The sequence below is a fragment of the Dipodomys merriami genome, unplaced genomic scaffold, assembly GCF_024711535.1.
Source record: "Dipodomys merriami isolate MVZ:Mamm:240054 unplaced genomic scaffold, mDipMer1.0.p SCAF_7, whole genome shotgun sequence".
NCBI lineage: Eukaryota > Metazoa > Chordata > Mammalia > Rodentia > Heteromyidae > Dipodomys > Dipodomys merriami.
The window spans coordinates 51,525,779-51,541,537 of record NW_027206290.1 but is presented as its reverse complement, the minus strand read 5'-3'; the positions used below and the strand labels follow the sequence as shown (position 1 = coordinate 51,541,537).

Sequence of the window (15,759 nt, the reverse complement as noted above, 5' to 3'; positions counted from 1 at the left end):
TACTAGGGCAGAAATAAAGTGCCTTAAAATTACAAGATATTATAGTAGCATTATCTCCAAAAGTTACAGTGACAGTGACAGTGTTGTAAAGATGTACATGCAGAACTGGGGGTGGGGTGGGAGAGGAGGAATCCAATTCTATCACCAGAATATTCTTATGAAGTTTCAAGCCATATCAATGGACTGGAAAATAAGTCTCACTATTGTTAGTGCTTAAGTGCATCTCACACACAGGGCAGTGCTGCCACTGCTGCCTTTACTGTTTCTTTTTCTTTTTCTTTCCTCCTCCTTCCTCTCCTCTTCCCCTTCCTCTTCCCCTCCTCCTTCTACCCGGCTCTTCCTTCCCCCCAATCCATCTCCTCATTATTTACCAGCACTATCTCCTAGTCATTAACTTGATCAGAGAAAACATAATACACAATTAAAATAGCAAAGCAGTGTGACAGTTAAAAAAACTATCATATTAATAATATTTTAGGTCTCTTCACAAAACGAAACTCAACTTTGTACTCAATATGAGAGATTAACTAAAATAAATCTATTCTGAAAGGCTTAAAATAGAGATAGTTTAGGGCTGGGAAGGTGGGTCAGTGGTAGAGCGCTTGCCTTCCATGCATGAGGCCCTGGGTTCGATTCCTCAGCACTACATAAGCAAAAAGAAAAAAGCCAGAAGTGGTGCTATGGCTCAAGTGGTAGAGTGCTAGCCTTGAGCTGAAGAGCTGAGGGACAGTGCCCAGGCCCAGAGTTCAGGCCCCACAACCGGACCAAAAAAAAAAAAAGAGATAGTTTAAAGAATAGCAAATACATAAACCAATATATGCTAATTTGTCACCACCACAAATAACCCTAACATCTCCAAAAAGTTTCTCTTGCTAATTTTTACCTGATACTGCAGACTAGTTCTTTCTCCACCTGTCATCGTTCACTCTTCTAAAATGGAAACTCTCTCTGGGATGGCTAGTCTCCCTTCCTTTCCCTCCCCTCTTCCTTCTCCTGCGGTCCCCCCACCCCACTTCTCTCTTTCCCTTTCTTACTGAGGCTTGAATTGAGGGTCTCAGGTTCTTTTTGCTTGAGGCTGAAGTTGTATGACTTGATACAACTTTCACATGCCCACTTCCAGCATTTTGCGTGTTAATCAGAAATAATGCATCTCATAGACGTTTTAATTAATTAATTAATTAGTTTTTGGCCTGGGCTGGCTTCAAACTACAGTCCTGAGATCTCAGACTCCTCAGAGGCTGGGATTATAGTATGTGTCACCAGCACTAGGCCCTCTTATTTTCTTACAGAGGGAATATAGCCATGGAAACAGCAGGGGAGGGTCACTACACTTTTGTCTAATGGGAGCATGTGTCCCTTCCACTTGTACTTCCTCAATGTTAGCCATGTGGCCACCACAGGCTCAATAGGGGGCTGTGGAACACAGGTACAGGCACTGGCTAAATGTTTAATCCCCTTACATAATACAGTTCTAAAGCAGACACACAAACAACAAGTAAGAAGGGATTTCTATCCTAGAATCAGACAAAGTAGAATTTGGGCTCTAAGCACTCAATATGTTAAACAAGTATATTTTATAGTACAAAAGATAAAATTCATAATGAAATTATACTAGGTATAAATATCTATGTACCAAAAACACAGTAGCAACCTTTTGAAAACAGAAACTACAAGAGATGTCAGAAGGTAGAAACACAGTTAAAAGAGACATTAATGGGCCCCTCTTGTTGTTCAAAGCAGATCAAGTGGATAAACAAAGAAATACAGACACAATATAATCAGTGATTACATTTTATAAATACTACCAAACCCTGTTAAGAAAATACCCACTTTCTTCTAAAGTATATATGGGCAAAGAAAATCTCAAATTCCCTGATTATAAGGAAAAGTAGAAATTAAAACATAAAAAGGAGATTTTTGCCTATGAAGCTGATGAAGTTTCAGAACATTTTCCTGAACTCTTGGATCAAAAGGAAAACAAGCCCAAGCCAGATGTGATGACTCAGGCCTGTAATCCTAGCTACTCAGGAGGCTGAGATCTGAGAATTGACGTTCAAAGCCAGGTTGGGCAAGGAAAGCCCATAAGACTATTATCTCCAATTAGCCACCAGAAAACCTGAAGTGCTGCTGTGGCTCAAAGTGGTAAAGGGCTAGTCTTGAGCAAAAAAGAGCTCAGGAACCCACAAATGATTCTTCCCCCCAAAAAAGGAAAATGAGCTAAAATAAAATCCCTGCCTATATGTCAAGAGCCACAGTGAGCCGTTAAAACAGCTTTAAAATTTATCATCTTAAATATTTGGTTTATACAAATAAAAATGGAAATAGCAAACTACTCACTCCTCCCCCAAGAAGCCAGAGGGAAAAACAAAAGGAAAGTGAAAAGAAAACAATAAAAGTAAAAGCAGAGATTAATTAAGTAAAAACAGAAAGCAAAACAACTAATAAACCAAATTCTGGTTGTTAGAGAAAATGAAAAGAATCAAGGGAAAAGGAGAAAGTATAGATACAAACCATGAAGGAGGTAACTACAGAAACAAACAATTTTGTACGGGCCATAAAAGACTGTTTTGTGAGCCGGGCGCTGGTGGCTCACGCCTGTAATCCTAGCTACTCAGGAGGCTGAGATCTGAGGATCGCGGTTCAAAGCCAGCCCAGGCAGGAGAGACCGTGAGACTCCTATCTCCAATAAACCACCAGAAAACCGGAAGTGGCGCTGTAGCTCAAGTGGTAGAGTGCTTGCCTTGAGCTGAAGAGCTGAGGGACAGCGCTCAGGCCCAGAGTTCAAGCCCCACAACCGACAAAAAAAAAAAAAAAAAAAAAAAGACTGTTTTGTGCAACTCTGCAAACAAAATTTTTTAAACTTGGCTGAAATTAAAAACCTCCTAGGAAGATAAATTTTACCAAATACTGGCTTCAGTACAAATAGAAAATTTAAACACTCCAAATTCTGAAGAGAAAGTTATCAAAGGAAGACACACCAAAAATTTCCAAAACTTTACCATAAGAGGATTCAACACAAATTTTCAAAGAACCTGGATAGCTCTTTGATGGTATATGTTCCGAATGGTATATGCCTTGTAATTTCAGTTCTTAGACAGAAGGCTAGCAAGAGGCCAGCCAGGGCTACATTCATAGTGAGATCCTATTTCCAATCCCTTCTCAATAAAATCTAATCCTAAAAAAAACCCCTAAAATAAAAATATAAAAACCTTTCAAAGACCACAATCTAAATGGAAAAACTCCAATATTCATTTAAGACATACTTATTATCAGGCACGAGTGGTTCACACCTATAATCCTAGCTACTCAGGAGGCTGAGATCTGACCAGTGAGGTTTGGCATCAGTCTAGGCAGGAAAGTGTGTGACATCCTTATCTGCAATAAACTACTCAGAAAATGCCAGAAGTGGCACTGTGGCTCAATTAGTAGTCTTGAGCACAAAAGAAGCTCAGGGACAACACTCAGGCCCTGAATTCAAGTCCCATGGCCCACAAAAAAAAAAAAAAAAAAAAAAAAAACACACCAAAAAACCCCCCCAAATAAACAACAAGAGAGATGCCTGTTACACGGTTAATAAAACTTGATAAAAGACTATACATAAGTCAGGTAATGAGTACATTAATTTTACAATAAAATAAAAAGCATAAAAATAACAAAAGTGATACACATAAAAGAATTTTAAGTAAAACAATTCTAAGTGAAATATATAAGAACAGAATCTAAAGAGCTTATTAAAAGATAAAATAGCACAGAGAGCCGGGCGCTGGTGGCTCACGCCTGTAATCCTAGCTACTCAGGAGGCTGAGATCTGAGGATCGTGGTTCAAAGCCAGCCCGGGCAGGAGAGACCGTGAAACTCCTATCTCCAATAAACCACAAAAAGCCAGAAGTGGCGCTGTAGCTCAAGTGGAAGAGGGCTCGCCTTGAGCTGAAGAGCTGAGGGACAGCGCCCAGGCCCAGAGTTCAAGCCCCACGACTGACAAAAAAAAAAAAAAATAGCACAGAGATATGTGCATTCCTGTAATCCTAATGCTGAGGATGCTGAGACAGAAGGATTCAGAGTTTGAGGCCACCTTGGGCCATATAGCAAGCTTGTCTCTAATCATTGTCACTACACCATCATCATCATCATCATCATCATCATCATCATCATCATCATCATCATCATCATCATCATCATTACCATCATCTACAGAGGTATAATCAGGAATGCAAGGATAGTTCAATATGAAGCCATTTACTGCTGAACACATTAATAACTCTAAGGATAAAAATCATGTTTATCTCCATAGATATTGATAAGATCTTCAAAATATAACACTAACTCACATTGAAAATACATGGTAAAATTAGAATTGAGATACTTTCTTCCCATGATAACTGTCTCTATTCACGGTTGACTTATTAAGCTGTTAGATTTTAATTAATTTATCATTACTTGCATAAAAGGCCACATAAACTCCAGCAAATTCCTCAACATTTCCAGCAGAACCCACAGATATGATTAGGAAATCAGAAGTGTCCTAGAATTTCTTAGAATTATAATGGTAACTATTAGGAAAACTAAAAAGAGACAGTTAAAAACTATTTCTTTGGACTGGGCACAGGTAACCCTAGCTACCTGAGAAGACTGGGAAGATTATGGCTGCAAGCCAGTACAGCAGAAAAGTCAAAACTTCATCTCAATGTTAGAAGCATGTCAATTTATAGGAAGCCTAAAGTGGCAAACTATAGTACATACAGGTTCCTGGGGAGGAAAAGGGATAGTTCAATGGTAGACTACCTGCCTAGCAAGTATGATGTCCTGAGTTCAAATCTCAGTTTCCTCCCTGAAAAATCAAGATATATTACTTTGGGGTAGGGGATGACTGGAAGAATTTACTGTCCAACTAAAACTCTCTGTATTCTCTGTACTTTTGTACTATGCATGAAACATGCATAATATTTGTTTATTGTAGCATTTGTTTAAAATAAATGTTTAAGTAAAACACAGAAGAAAGTAACATGAATACCTCTTCACTTATTACACCTTTGCTCCTTTTTTTGGGTGTTAATTCTGTAGCTTGAGATAAGGATTGGGGGCTGTCCTTGAGTTTTTGGGTTTTTTTTTGCTCAAGGCTAGCATTCTATCACTTAAGCCACAGCTCTACTTTGAGGCTTTTTTGTTTGTTTGTTTTGGTTTTGGTTGTTAATTGGAGATAAGAGTCTTCTGGAATTTCTGCCCAGGCTAGGTTTGAAATATGATCCTGAGATCTCAGCCTCCTAAGTAGTAGGATTACAGACGTATTACTGGTATTTAGGCAAAATGTAGACACATCTTTACTGTAATGTACAGGTACCTGCATGTACCACAATTTGTCTACTTTAGGCTTCCTATAATATGGCACATATGCCACCATGCCCAGCTTCTAATGTTAAGTTTTTAATTTTCTGCTGGATTGGCCTGCAGCCATAATCTTCCCAGTCTTAACAGGCATGAACCAACAGTGCCCAGCCTATTCACTTTCATCTTCACTGAAATAAAGCCAAAATGAACTCTGATAATAGCCTACAGTGCTTAAGAAATATTTCCAGCTTTTATAAATAGCAAGTCATGGGGCTGGGAAGGTGGCTCAGTGGTAGAGCGCTTGCCTTGCATGCCTAAGGTCCTGGGTTTGATTCCCCAGCACCACATAAGCAAAAAGAAAAAAAGCCGGAAGTGGTGCTGTGGCTCAAGTGGTAGAGCGCTAGCCTTGAGCTGAAGAACTGAGGGACAGTGCCCAGGCCCAGAGTTCAGGCCCCACGGCTGGACCAAAAAAAAAAAAAGCAAGTCAGTTGTAGATTCATGATAATATCAAGATAGGCAATCGGTCCCTTCACTAAATTTACACTGCCACAGCCAGATTTCTACCTCCTTTATAATCTGTCATTCTTAAGCACCTCTTTCTTAGATGGCACTGTACGGGTTGTTAACCTTGGTTTCTGCTATCTTAGCAACAAATGGAGCTAACAATAAGGAGGTCTTTGAATTTCAAAACTATTTTAAACCTTATTAAGATCTAAATTAAAAACCTGAAATTACTACAAAATTCTATAGCTCATTCATGCCAAAGAACAAAATGACAACACAGCTTTTGGAAGTAGTTTTTACTATACTATGCTATATCATACTATACTATACTGCAGTGATCCCTCACCTATCACGGGAGTTATGTTCCAGAGACCCCCATGGTAGGTGAAAGTCCACCAAATGGCAGTGTCATATAGTCATCCCTTGCTATATTGTGGTTAACTTATTGCTACTTCGTGGATTTTCACCTAACACAGGGTTCTCTGGAACATAATTGCCCTGATAAGTGAGGGATAACTATTTACATATTTTTGACCCATGACACAGTGAAGCCCCGATAAGCAAATGCAACATAGTGAGGGACGACTGTATATCCTTCAGAATAATAAGACTTAATTTTATCTACAGCTAGAGAAACACATCACTATTTAACTAACCAGCAATCACATAGAAAAACAAAGCAGAAGTAGAACCTCTGTTCCTGCAATGTTTATATCACTTTCCAGCTATTTTGTGGGAAAGGGCTATGGGAGAAAGGTATGGTGGGAAAGTACAGTCACCTGTTCTACCAAGCAGACAAAGCATTTAACTTGTGCCTAACAATCTGAAGAAATATTGACTAGCCCTTTCTTGTGAATATGTGTGAATATTTTCATCATACTGAAAGCAACAACAACAAATAAGAACTATGAAATAATGGTGAGCATACAGTATTGCCACAAAGCCAGCGTGGGTGGGAGATCAACAATGAGAAAAGGAGAACATAAACCCATGACAGGCTTTAATCTGCAGTCAGGGTATTACAAATGTCTGTGATGTAAAACCTCTGCAATATACCAAACACCTCTTATTGGCTACCATATCCTTAAGACAGTACCATCTATCCCCTTGTAAACATTAACTGTTCAGCTCTTAAGTTATGTGAGCTCCAATTATATTGAGGTATACGTGTATCTTGTTAATTCTGTGTTGTTAATTCAGGAGTCTAATGTGAGTATAGACTACACTACTTTAAAGAATTATAACTGGAAGAGGATCAGGGTAGAGTAACTTGTACTCCAGCCTAGAAAGGTGATGGCAGGTGTATGTGATGCTACCTACCGAAGACAAGGGATACTAAGCATCTAACATGGATAATAATAATAAAAAAAATCTTGGTCTTCTCATTGAAATTAACAGCAAATTGTTTTTTTCCTTCAAATGATATATTATTGTTAAACCTCACAGTACTCTTAAGTATTCTTCATTCTCTAAGTTTGCCAGAAGCCAAGTATTATGGGAAATAACGTAGTCCTCAAAAGTATAAATAATGCTTACATGGCATTTTAATAAATTACGAACTCTTTTAGGTTATTTATTTCATTACAAAACCAATGATCAAGTGTTTGGCAACAAAACCCTAGAAAAGCTACTTTATTCATTCTCCCCTCAAACTTTATTGATAAATAATTGGAGCTGACATTTTTTAAGAATATGCAAATTCGGGCTGGGAAGGTGGCTCAGTGGTACAGCGCTTGCCTTGCATGCCTGAGGCCCTGGGTTTTATTCCTTAGCACCACATAAGCAAAAAGAAAAAAGCCGGAAGTGGTGCTGTGGCTCAAGTGGTAGAGCGCTAGCCTTGAGCTGAAGAGCTGAGGGACAGCACCCAGGCTGAGTTCAGGCCCCATGACCAGACCCCCCCCCCCAAAAAAAAAGAATATGCAAATTAACTTCTGATAAGCAGCATCTCCAACATCTATAATCCTCAATATCCTCAATGTTTCACAAATATATGTTCACTAAACTCTCCCTAATTATTGGACGCACTATTTAGCATCCTACTATAACAGAGGAGAATCAAACTCAGGGAAGCAACACTAACTTGCCCAAAGTTCTAGAAGCTAAGATAATAAACTGAGCTCCTATATCCAGGATAGACCTAGATACAATGACTTATGTGCAAATGGAGTGTGAATAAAGCTGATATATGGCCTGTCAGTGATGTAGGGCAGCAATAATCAAAAGATATTTCTTTAAAAGTAAAGATTTCTCAGAATCCTTTCAGGATTATTGTCCCTAAATTTGACCTACTTTTCAAAAAACCAAATGTCTCTTGACCAAATGGAAGTATCCAGAGCTGTTACTTCCCTCTCTGCCAATTAAGATTTTCCCAAGAAGTACATCCTGATTTGAAATGCAATGTAACATTAAGATCTCCTACTGGCATTAAGTGCTATGGCATTAGAATTTATTTGAATGAATTTTAAATGTCTTGTGAATCAGACAGAGGAATTTCTGTTTGGCATTAGCATTAAATACTAGACAAAGGCCCTTGTAACTTTCGTATGGGAAACAAGGCAAATCTTTGAGCCATATGTCATATGAGAAGTTTAGAAATCAGCTGTAATAAATGCCTTCTGTGAGGTCCTTGAAGACAGGCACATTATCTTTATACATCTTTGCAGCCCACGCTATCACACCCTTTTGAAACTTATTCATAAGCCTTTCCTGGAGAGGTATCTATAAAGGTTTACCATTAAAATATCTCATAATACTTCAATGTTATAATTTGTAACCAAAAGAATGAACTTCGCAAAACCAAAAGTTCACTCACTGGCTGTGTTTCCTGAACTAAGACAAAACTGAATTTGGTCAGAAATAAAATTGTGTCAAACAATGCGATGGTTTAGTATGTGCCAAGTATCCTTCTTGAGAAGAATGTGGTGCTCTTGGTGACAACAGAGGACCTTCAATTTCAAAAAGAAGATCGAAATTTCTTTCTTTCTCATCACAAACAGCTGAATCATTCACATAATCAACAGCCCAGCCAGCACAAGCTGTCAGTGCAGGCTCTCCTTTTTGAGAGGTACGAATTAAAAAACAAAAAAAGACAATAAGGACGACAGGAAATTCCCCGAAGATGTTGACTTAAAACGTTATCTTTAATCAAACTGGTGGCACTGGTAATAAACCCACCTCTGGCAGAGGAAAAACACAATACTGAGGAAATGAATTCCTTTTATCCAGGGAGTATTTAATAAATGTCTACTGGTCGCCAGGGCCCTGGGCCAAGGCCAGAGAGCCATTCTCCGGATAGGGAATGGGGGCGGTGGCCTAGCACTCCCCGTAGGCAGCCAGGCACCAGGCTGGATCCCTGGACAGCACCCCGCACCCCTCATCCAGCAACACGGGTCTCCTGGAACGCTGTGGATTCCATCCCCACGAAAAGCACAAATCCTACTCGCCAGGCCAAGGGGACCCCACAAGCAGGGTTTAGATTCAGGTGTGGAACCCTTACGATTCTGACAAAGCCAATGCTGGGGGGCAGGAAATGAGGGAGACCTGGGTGTCTCTGGAGGACGGTAGTGGCTGAGCGCCCCGGGGCCATTCTGGGAGTCTCTAGGGGAGCTTAGGGGGACTTCTGGAGGTCGCACGGAGGCCGAGGGCTCCGTGGCTGGGGGCACTCCAGAGAGGTGTGGTGAGGGATCTGGAATGCGCGTGGGGACTGGGAACCCCAAGCACTCCCTAAGGATGCAGAAGACACTGGGGACCTCGGAGGGTACGTGGGGGGCTCGCAGGCCTCGGGGGCTGTTCTAGAGGACCCCATGGGGGCTCTGGGAGCCCAGGAAGGTCTCTGGAGAACACACGGGGTCCTCAGACACAGCCTGGGTGACTCAAGGGTGGCCCTGGGACCTGAGGGCCCCTAGGAGGGTTCAGGGGACCCCGAGGGTGTTCTGGGGACCGTGCAAGGGCAGCGGTTGGGGGGGTAGGGGGGAGTACGGAGAACCCCCTGGGCACGCACACTGTGGCGCTCACCCGAACAGCCCTCGGAGGAAGGAGTGGGAGGCCTTGACTCGTTTCTCAGCCTCCGCCATCAGCTGTACCGCTTCTCGCTCCTTCCCTGCGTTGTCCATTTTGCCAGCTGCCGCTGTCCACGGCTTCCTCCGCCCGTTCCAGAAGCTCTGAGTGCCTCGGCCCTCCCGATGGTGGAAGCGCAGGTGCGGGGCGCGGTGCCTGCTGGGATTTGTAGTCCGGGAGGCTATCACGGCCATTTGGATACGAGAGATACCCACTACAACGCCCAGAAGGCCGCTGGGCAGGGCCGGGAGGGGTCTCCGCTCGGACTCCCCAGACTCTGGCGTAGGGGGCGTGGCCCTCTATAGGGGTCTTGGGCTAAGGTGAACTAAGGCTTTTAAGTATGGGAAGTTGGTAAAGGACTCTTGGCTTACAATAGCGATCACCTGGAACATGCAGCCTTAGAAATCTTTGTTGCATACGACTGACACATAGCAATGGACCGATGGGGATGTAACAGATTGGGATGCTCAACCAAATACGAGTCTTTTCTAACAGAATCTAATACAGCCACTGAGAGCAGTTTCATCCACCATGTGAGGCCCTCCCCCACTCTCCAAAATAAGGAGCAACAGCTGGTGGGAAGAGCTATTTTTAATCTCTGGGAGCAAGATGTTTAAGAGTGCATCATCTCCCCCAATATAAATTCAAAGTCATTTCTAAATCTCCCCAAGCTGCAACTTTCTGCTGGTCCTCTTTTTAGTAGAAGTGAATTGCATGTGTGCCAATCGCACATAATCCACCCTTTTTATTGACTGAATTCTATTAAATGAATGTGAGTCATTGACCTGACTTATCCCTTATATAATACTGGCCACAGGGTGGATCTTCTAGGGCAACATTTTTGTATGCCAGGAAGACTTCAAATCTCTTAAGAGAACTATCCATAGATAGAGGCAGTCCTGTGCCAATGATTTCCAGAGGGAATTGTATTTTTAATACAATGTCTAGACCAGTTGTGGTTGGCAATGCTAACACAGAAGTGATGAAGCAAATACAATCACTGCCAAATGAGAACTTATGACAATTTATAACTATTAATAAATACACTGATCAGCAAAACAACCCTAAGAAAAAGAAACTTGTTGTTAGAGAACAAGGCAAAAGGGACCAAACTCCTAGAAAGAAAAGTTAGTAAAGCCTCCATTAAAGAGTCCATACATTGTAGGACACTCAAGAAAGAGGAAACCTCAGGGCATTGTGCACTGTTGATGAACAATTATTGTATATATTTGTATCATTTTAAAAAGCTGATTTGTATTTGTAGAAGTTTGGAGAAAGAAGGGAGGAAATTGAAGGTGACAGTAATGCAGGAAAGAAGAGATGAAAAACTGCAAAAACTGGACATAGACCCTGAAAAGAAAAATAAACTGGGGATTAGATTGAATGGACCAACTTAAAAGTTCTAATTCTATCAAACTTGATGCAATACAAAAGTTCTGTAGGATGTTCAAGAAATACAGATCTCTAGGCCACTAGTCTAGAACTTGGTGTTAGAATCTCCTTGAAATGGGATCTAGGAAGTAGACCTTTAAAAAAAGAAAAGAAAAAGAAGTCTTTCTTTCTTTCTTTCTTTCTTTCTTTCTTTCTTTCTTTCTTTCTTTCTTTCTTTCTTTCTTTCTTTTCATTCTCTCTCTCTCTCTCTCTCTCTCTCTCTCTCTCTCTCTCTCTCTCTCTCTCTCTCTCTCTCTCTCTCTCTCTCTCTCTCTGTCTCTCTCTCTTTTTCTTTCTGTCATTCATAGGGCTCTGTCCCTGAGCTCTTCAGCTCAAGGCGAGCACTCTACCACTTGAGCCACAGTGCCACTTCCAGTTTTCTGGTGGTTAATTCAACTTTCCTGCCAGGGCTGGCTTTGAACAGCAATCCTCAGATCTTAGCTTCCTGGGAGCTAGGATTACAGTTGTCAAGATAAGAGTCAAGATAAGAGGAGGAAGCAAAGAAGAGAGCCAAACTTTACAAAATAAGGACTGACTAGATTGAGAGATGAGGGATCAGAAGTGAAAATAAGAGGAATGACCCCTTAATATGGGTCAGGGATGAAATGGAAGCAACTCAGGTAGGAGCTGCCCTGGAGAAGATGCAGGGATCCATTTACTTACATTACGCTCTCTAGGATGGCCAATAGCAACTTTACATTTAAATGCAACACTATTAAATAAAATATAACCTCTATTTCTTAGTCACAGTAACAACATTGCAAATGCTCAATAGCTACACAGAGCTGGTGGCTACCATTGTTATGCCAAGGTCGCAGGACCCCCCACAAGAAGACCACCAAGAGTCAGACTCTACAGCTGTTTTATTTAAATGGGCTGCAGCTCGGGCCTCATCCTACACTCCGACACAGTGGAGCCTAGGAGGAGAGCCCCAAGCTAAGGATTTACAGGTTTTATATAGGCACACAATCAACCAGGTGTTTTGATTACCACTATGTGTTGCTTTGCTAGACAGAAACAAGCAACACGTAGTGGTCACTGCCTCAAGCTTTAACCTTTCATTCCCCACCCCATGACTTACGGTCCTGAGCCACAATCTTGTGGCTCTGGCCCAAAACTAAACTCCAACAGCTCTTGATCTTGAACGAGTATACAATAACAATCAGTCCATTTTTCTTTTCTTGAGGTGTATGCGGAGTGGTTGGGTAGGATGCTTGGAGACTTCCCATGTTTCCCCACAGTCATCCAGGGCAAAGAGGTCAGCTGGTCTGGCGTGGGAGCAGCAGATCCAAGCAGCAATGCCATCCACCTTAAGGGCAGTGGGTGTAGCCAGTAGCACCACGTAAGGTCCCTTCCACCGTGGTTCCAGAGATCTCAACTTGTGTCTTCGAACAAACACCCAGTCCCCTGGTTTAAACAAATGGAGGGTAGGAATAGAAGCAGAATCATAATGCTCTAAGCTTGGGCCACATACTCTTATGCACCAGCTGTAAATAGTCAAGCTTTCACAGAAATTCAGTATCATCCAAATCAGCAAACAATTAAAGCCAAGCTGATAGGGTGAATTTCTTATTCTAAACAAGGCAAAAGGAAGGAGCCCCAGTCTGCCCCAGTCTCCAAGGCCAATTTAGTTAAGGTCTCTTTTAGAGTCCGATCCATTCTTTCTACCTGCCCTGAACTTTGGGGTCTATAAGCACAGTGCAATTTCCAATCTGTCCCCAGTGCCACGGCTATTCCCTGACTTACTTTTGAGACGAAGGCCAGTCCATTGTCCGACCCGATGATGGATGGGAAGCCATACCTTCTTAGCCACGGCGTTCGTGGTCTCATGCTTTGTTGGGTAGGCTTCAACCCATCCTGAAAAGGTGTCTACAAAAACTAGCAAATATTTCTATCCAAATTTTCCAGTTTTTATTTCTGTGAAGTCTACTTCCCAATACACACCTGGTCTATCTCCACGGAGTTGAGCTCTATTTGTAACCGGTTGATTGGGGGCATTAGTGAGCTTTACAATCTTTAACAATGTCCTCAATGAGTTGATTTCCTTGCCTAATTACTTCTGAGTGTCGGAGTAAGTCCTGCATTCTTTGGGTTCCCATGTGAGAAACCCGATGGATTCTCTTAAGAATCCCCTTGCCCAATCTTTGTGGCAAGATAAGTTTCCCCTCACCAGTTTTCCACCAGTCTTTGTTTCCTTCTCTGTCTGGGGGTTTATAGGCCATGGGAATTTTCTTTATCTACTCCAAGTCTTCTTGGGAGTACTGAGGCTCAGGAGGCAAAGCTCATGGTCCTGGGTCTACCAGAGTCAGTACTTCCGCTCGGGACTGGAGGGCCACCTCCTTAGATGCCTGATCGGCCAAGTTATTTCCTTTGGTTATACAATCAGTTCCCTTTTGATGGCCAGGGCAGTGCATAATGGCAATATTTGCTGGTTCCCATATGGCCCGGATGAGGCTTAAAATTTCTTGTTTTTAATAGTCTTTCTCTCAGCTGTCAGCAGCCCCCTCTCTTGGTAAATGGCTCCATGGACATGCATGGTGGCAAAAGCATACCGACTGTCTGTGTAAATGTGTAGTCTCTTCCCTTTTCCGATCTGTAGGGCTCTGTTAGTGCCACTAGTGCTCTTTGTGCAGACGTTCCCTGGGGGAGTGCTTCTGCCCACACTATCTCAGTGTACGTGGTGGCTGCTGCACCCATGCACCTTTTTCCATCTGGAATGAAACTGCTGCCGTCTGTGAACCAGGTATGCTCGGCCTGAGATAGTGGGATAGTGGCGAGTCCAACAAGTCTGGCCTCTTTTCCTTGGCCTGGTCTCCCTTTTCACGCTCAATTTCATGTTCTCTGTCCTTCCTTTCCTGTCTTTGCTCCTCTGTCTCTGTCTTATTGTAAACCTTTTCCCCCGCAGCTACTAGATCCCCAATAGACTTTTCACCAAGTTTGTCTAGAGCCTGCAACTTTCTCTTTATGTCTGGTGCAGATTGATTTATATAGGCAAACATAGTCATCTGAGCCAACTCCTGGGTCTCAAGATCATACGGGGTATATTGACTAAAAGCTTCCATGAGCCGCTCAAGATATGCTGCCGGTCTTTCACTTCCTCCCTGTCCAACATCATAAACTTTGGCCATATTAGTAGGTCGGTGAGCCACCGGCTTGAGACCTGCCAACAGAGCCTGGCGATAGACGAGGAGTCGCTCCCTACCTTCAACCATATTGTAGTCCCATGTTGGTTGGATCTCAGGAAAATAGGCAGTGATCAGGGCAGGATCTGTGATGGGCGCTCCTGTGGGGCCAGGGATGTGTTTCAGGGCTGCCTCTCTCTTCGGTGGTAAAAAGGACCTGTAAAAGCTGACTGCAGTCATCCCAAGTGGGCTGATGAGTAAAGAGAATAGGTTCAAGCAAAGGAATTAAATCCTGGGGTTTCTCAGAAAAGGGGGCATTTTGGGTGCGCCAATTGTATAGATCACTGGTAGAAAATGGCCAGTATTGGAATTGCTGTTGACTATTTGCATCCACAGGACCTACGATGCATAAAGGAAAAACAACTGCATTAGATGGAAGGTTGATCCCACGGCAGCATCGAGTGACTGGCCCCTCAGAAACTTTAAGGGCAGGTGCTGAGGGTTCTATAGCTTCCTCCTCCTCTTGATCATTCTCAGGTTCTGCAAAAGGAACCAGGGAAGAGGAGTATGGGGGAGGAAACATTTCTTCTTCCAAGTTATCTCCCTGAAAAACCAGGGGGTACCTTTTCTTTTCCTCTTTCTCAGTTTCTTTTTGTAAGTCTAGGGGGCTAGATGGAGTGGTGCCCATGGTTTCCAGTCCCATCAGTCATTCAGTCCAAAAAACAATAAACAGTACAAACAAGACACACGCAGGCCTGACAGTTAAAAAAAAAGCTTATGAAGTGGAGATCTCCCGAATTGGTCCGCTGACTCCTGTAATGGGACACCCATGCCCCACAGCAGAAGAGCAGACCCACAGTGGGTGAGTTGGGCTTCAGTTAACACCGAACTGACCCTCGCCCCACAATTCACCCGGGCAAAGTTCCAAGGACCCCCCACCCCAAAGGCAGGGTTCCAAGGACCCCTGCCCCACACGGCGGGGTTCCAAGGGCCCCCTGCCCCACACGGCAGAGTTCCAAGGACCCCCACCCCACATGAGGATCTGGATGTCTCCCAGTTCTTCCAGGGTTGTCATGCAAGCCGTCCGCTTCGACAACCCTTTACGAGTTGGAGCAGTCATCCTCACAAGGGAAAATGAAAGTAAAACAGACAAACGACAAGACAAGACAAATTAACAAAGACAGCGCTGTTTTACCTTTGGAGTCTGAGGTCTCAGGGGTCTTTGGGGGGTATCTCGGATGAGCCCCCACTAATATGTTATGCCAAGGTCGCAGGACCCCCCACAAGAAGACCACCAAGAGTCAGACTCTACAGCTGTTTT

The 15,759-nt window shown here is 42.8% G+C and overlaps 1 protein-coding gene across 1 annotated transcript in view; it reads right to left on the bottom strand.

The window, feature by feature from the left end:
• The window catches only part of Napb (NSF attachment protein beta), a 41,702-nt gene extending 31,686 nt beyond the window's left edge, over positions 1-10,016 (bottom strand). Inside the window, exon 1 of the mRNA XM_070006646.1 lies at positions 9,844-10,016. Within this exon, the coding sequence (XP_069862747.1) occupies positions 9,844-9,941 (98 nt within the window). The 5' untranslated portion in view covers positions 9,942-10,016. The remainder of the gene's footprint in view (positions 1-9,843) is intronic.
• Between the last annotated feature and the right edge of the window lie 5,743 nt (positions 10,017-15,759).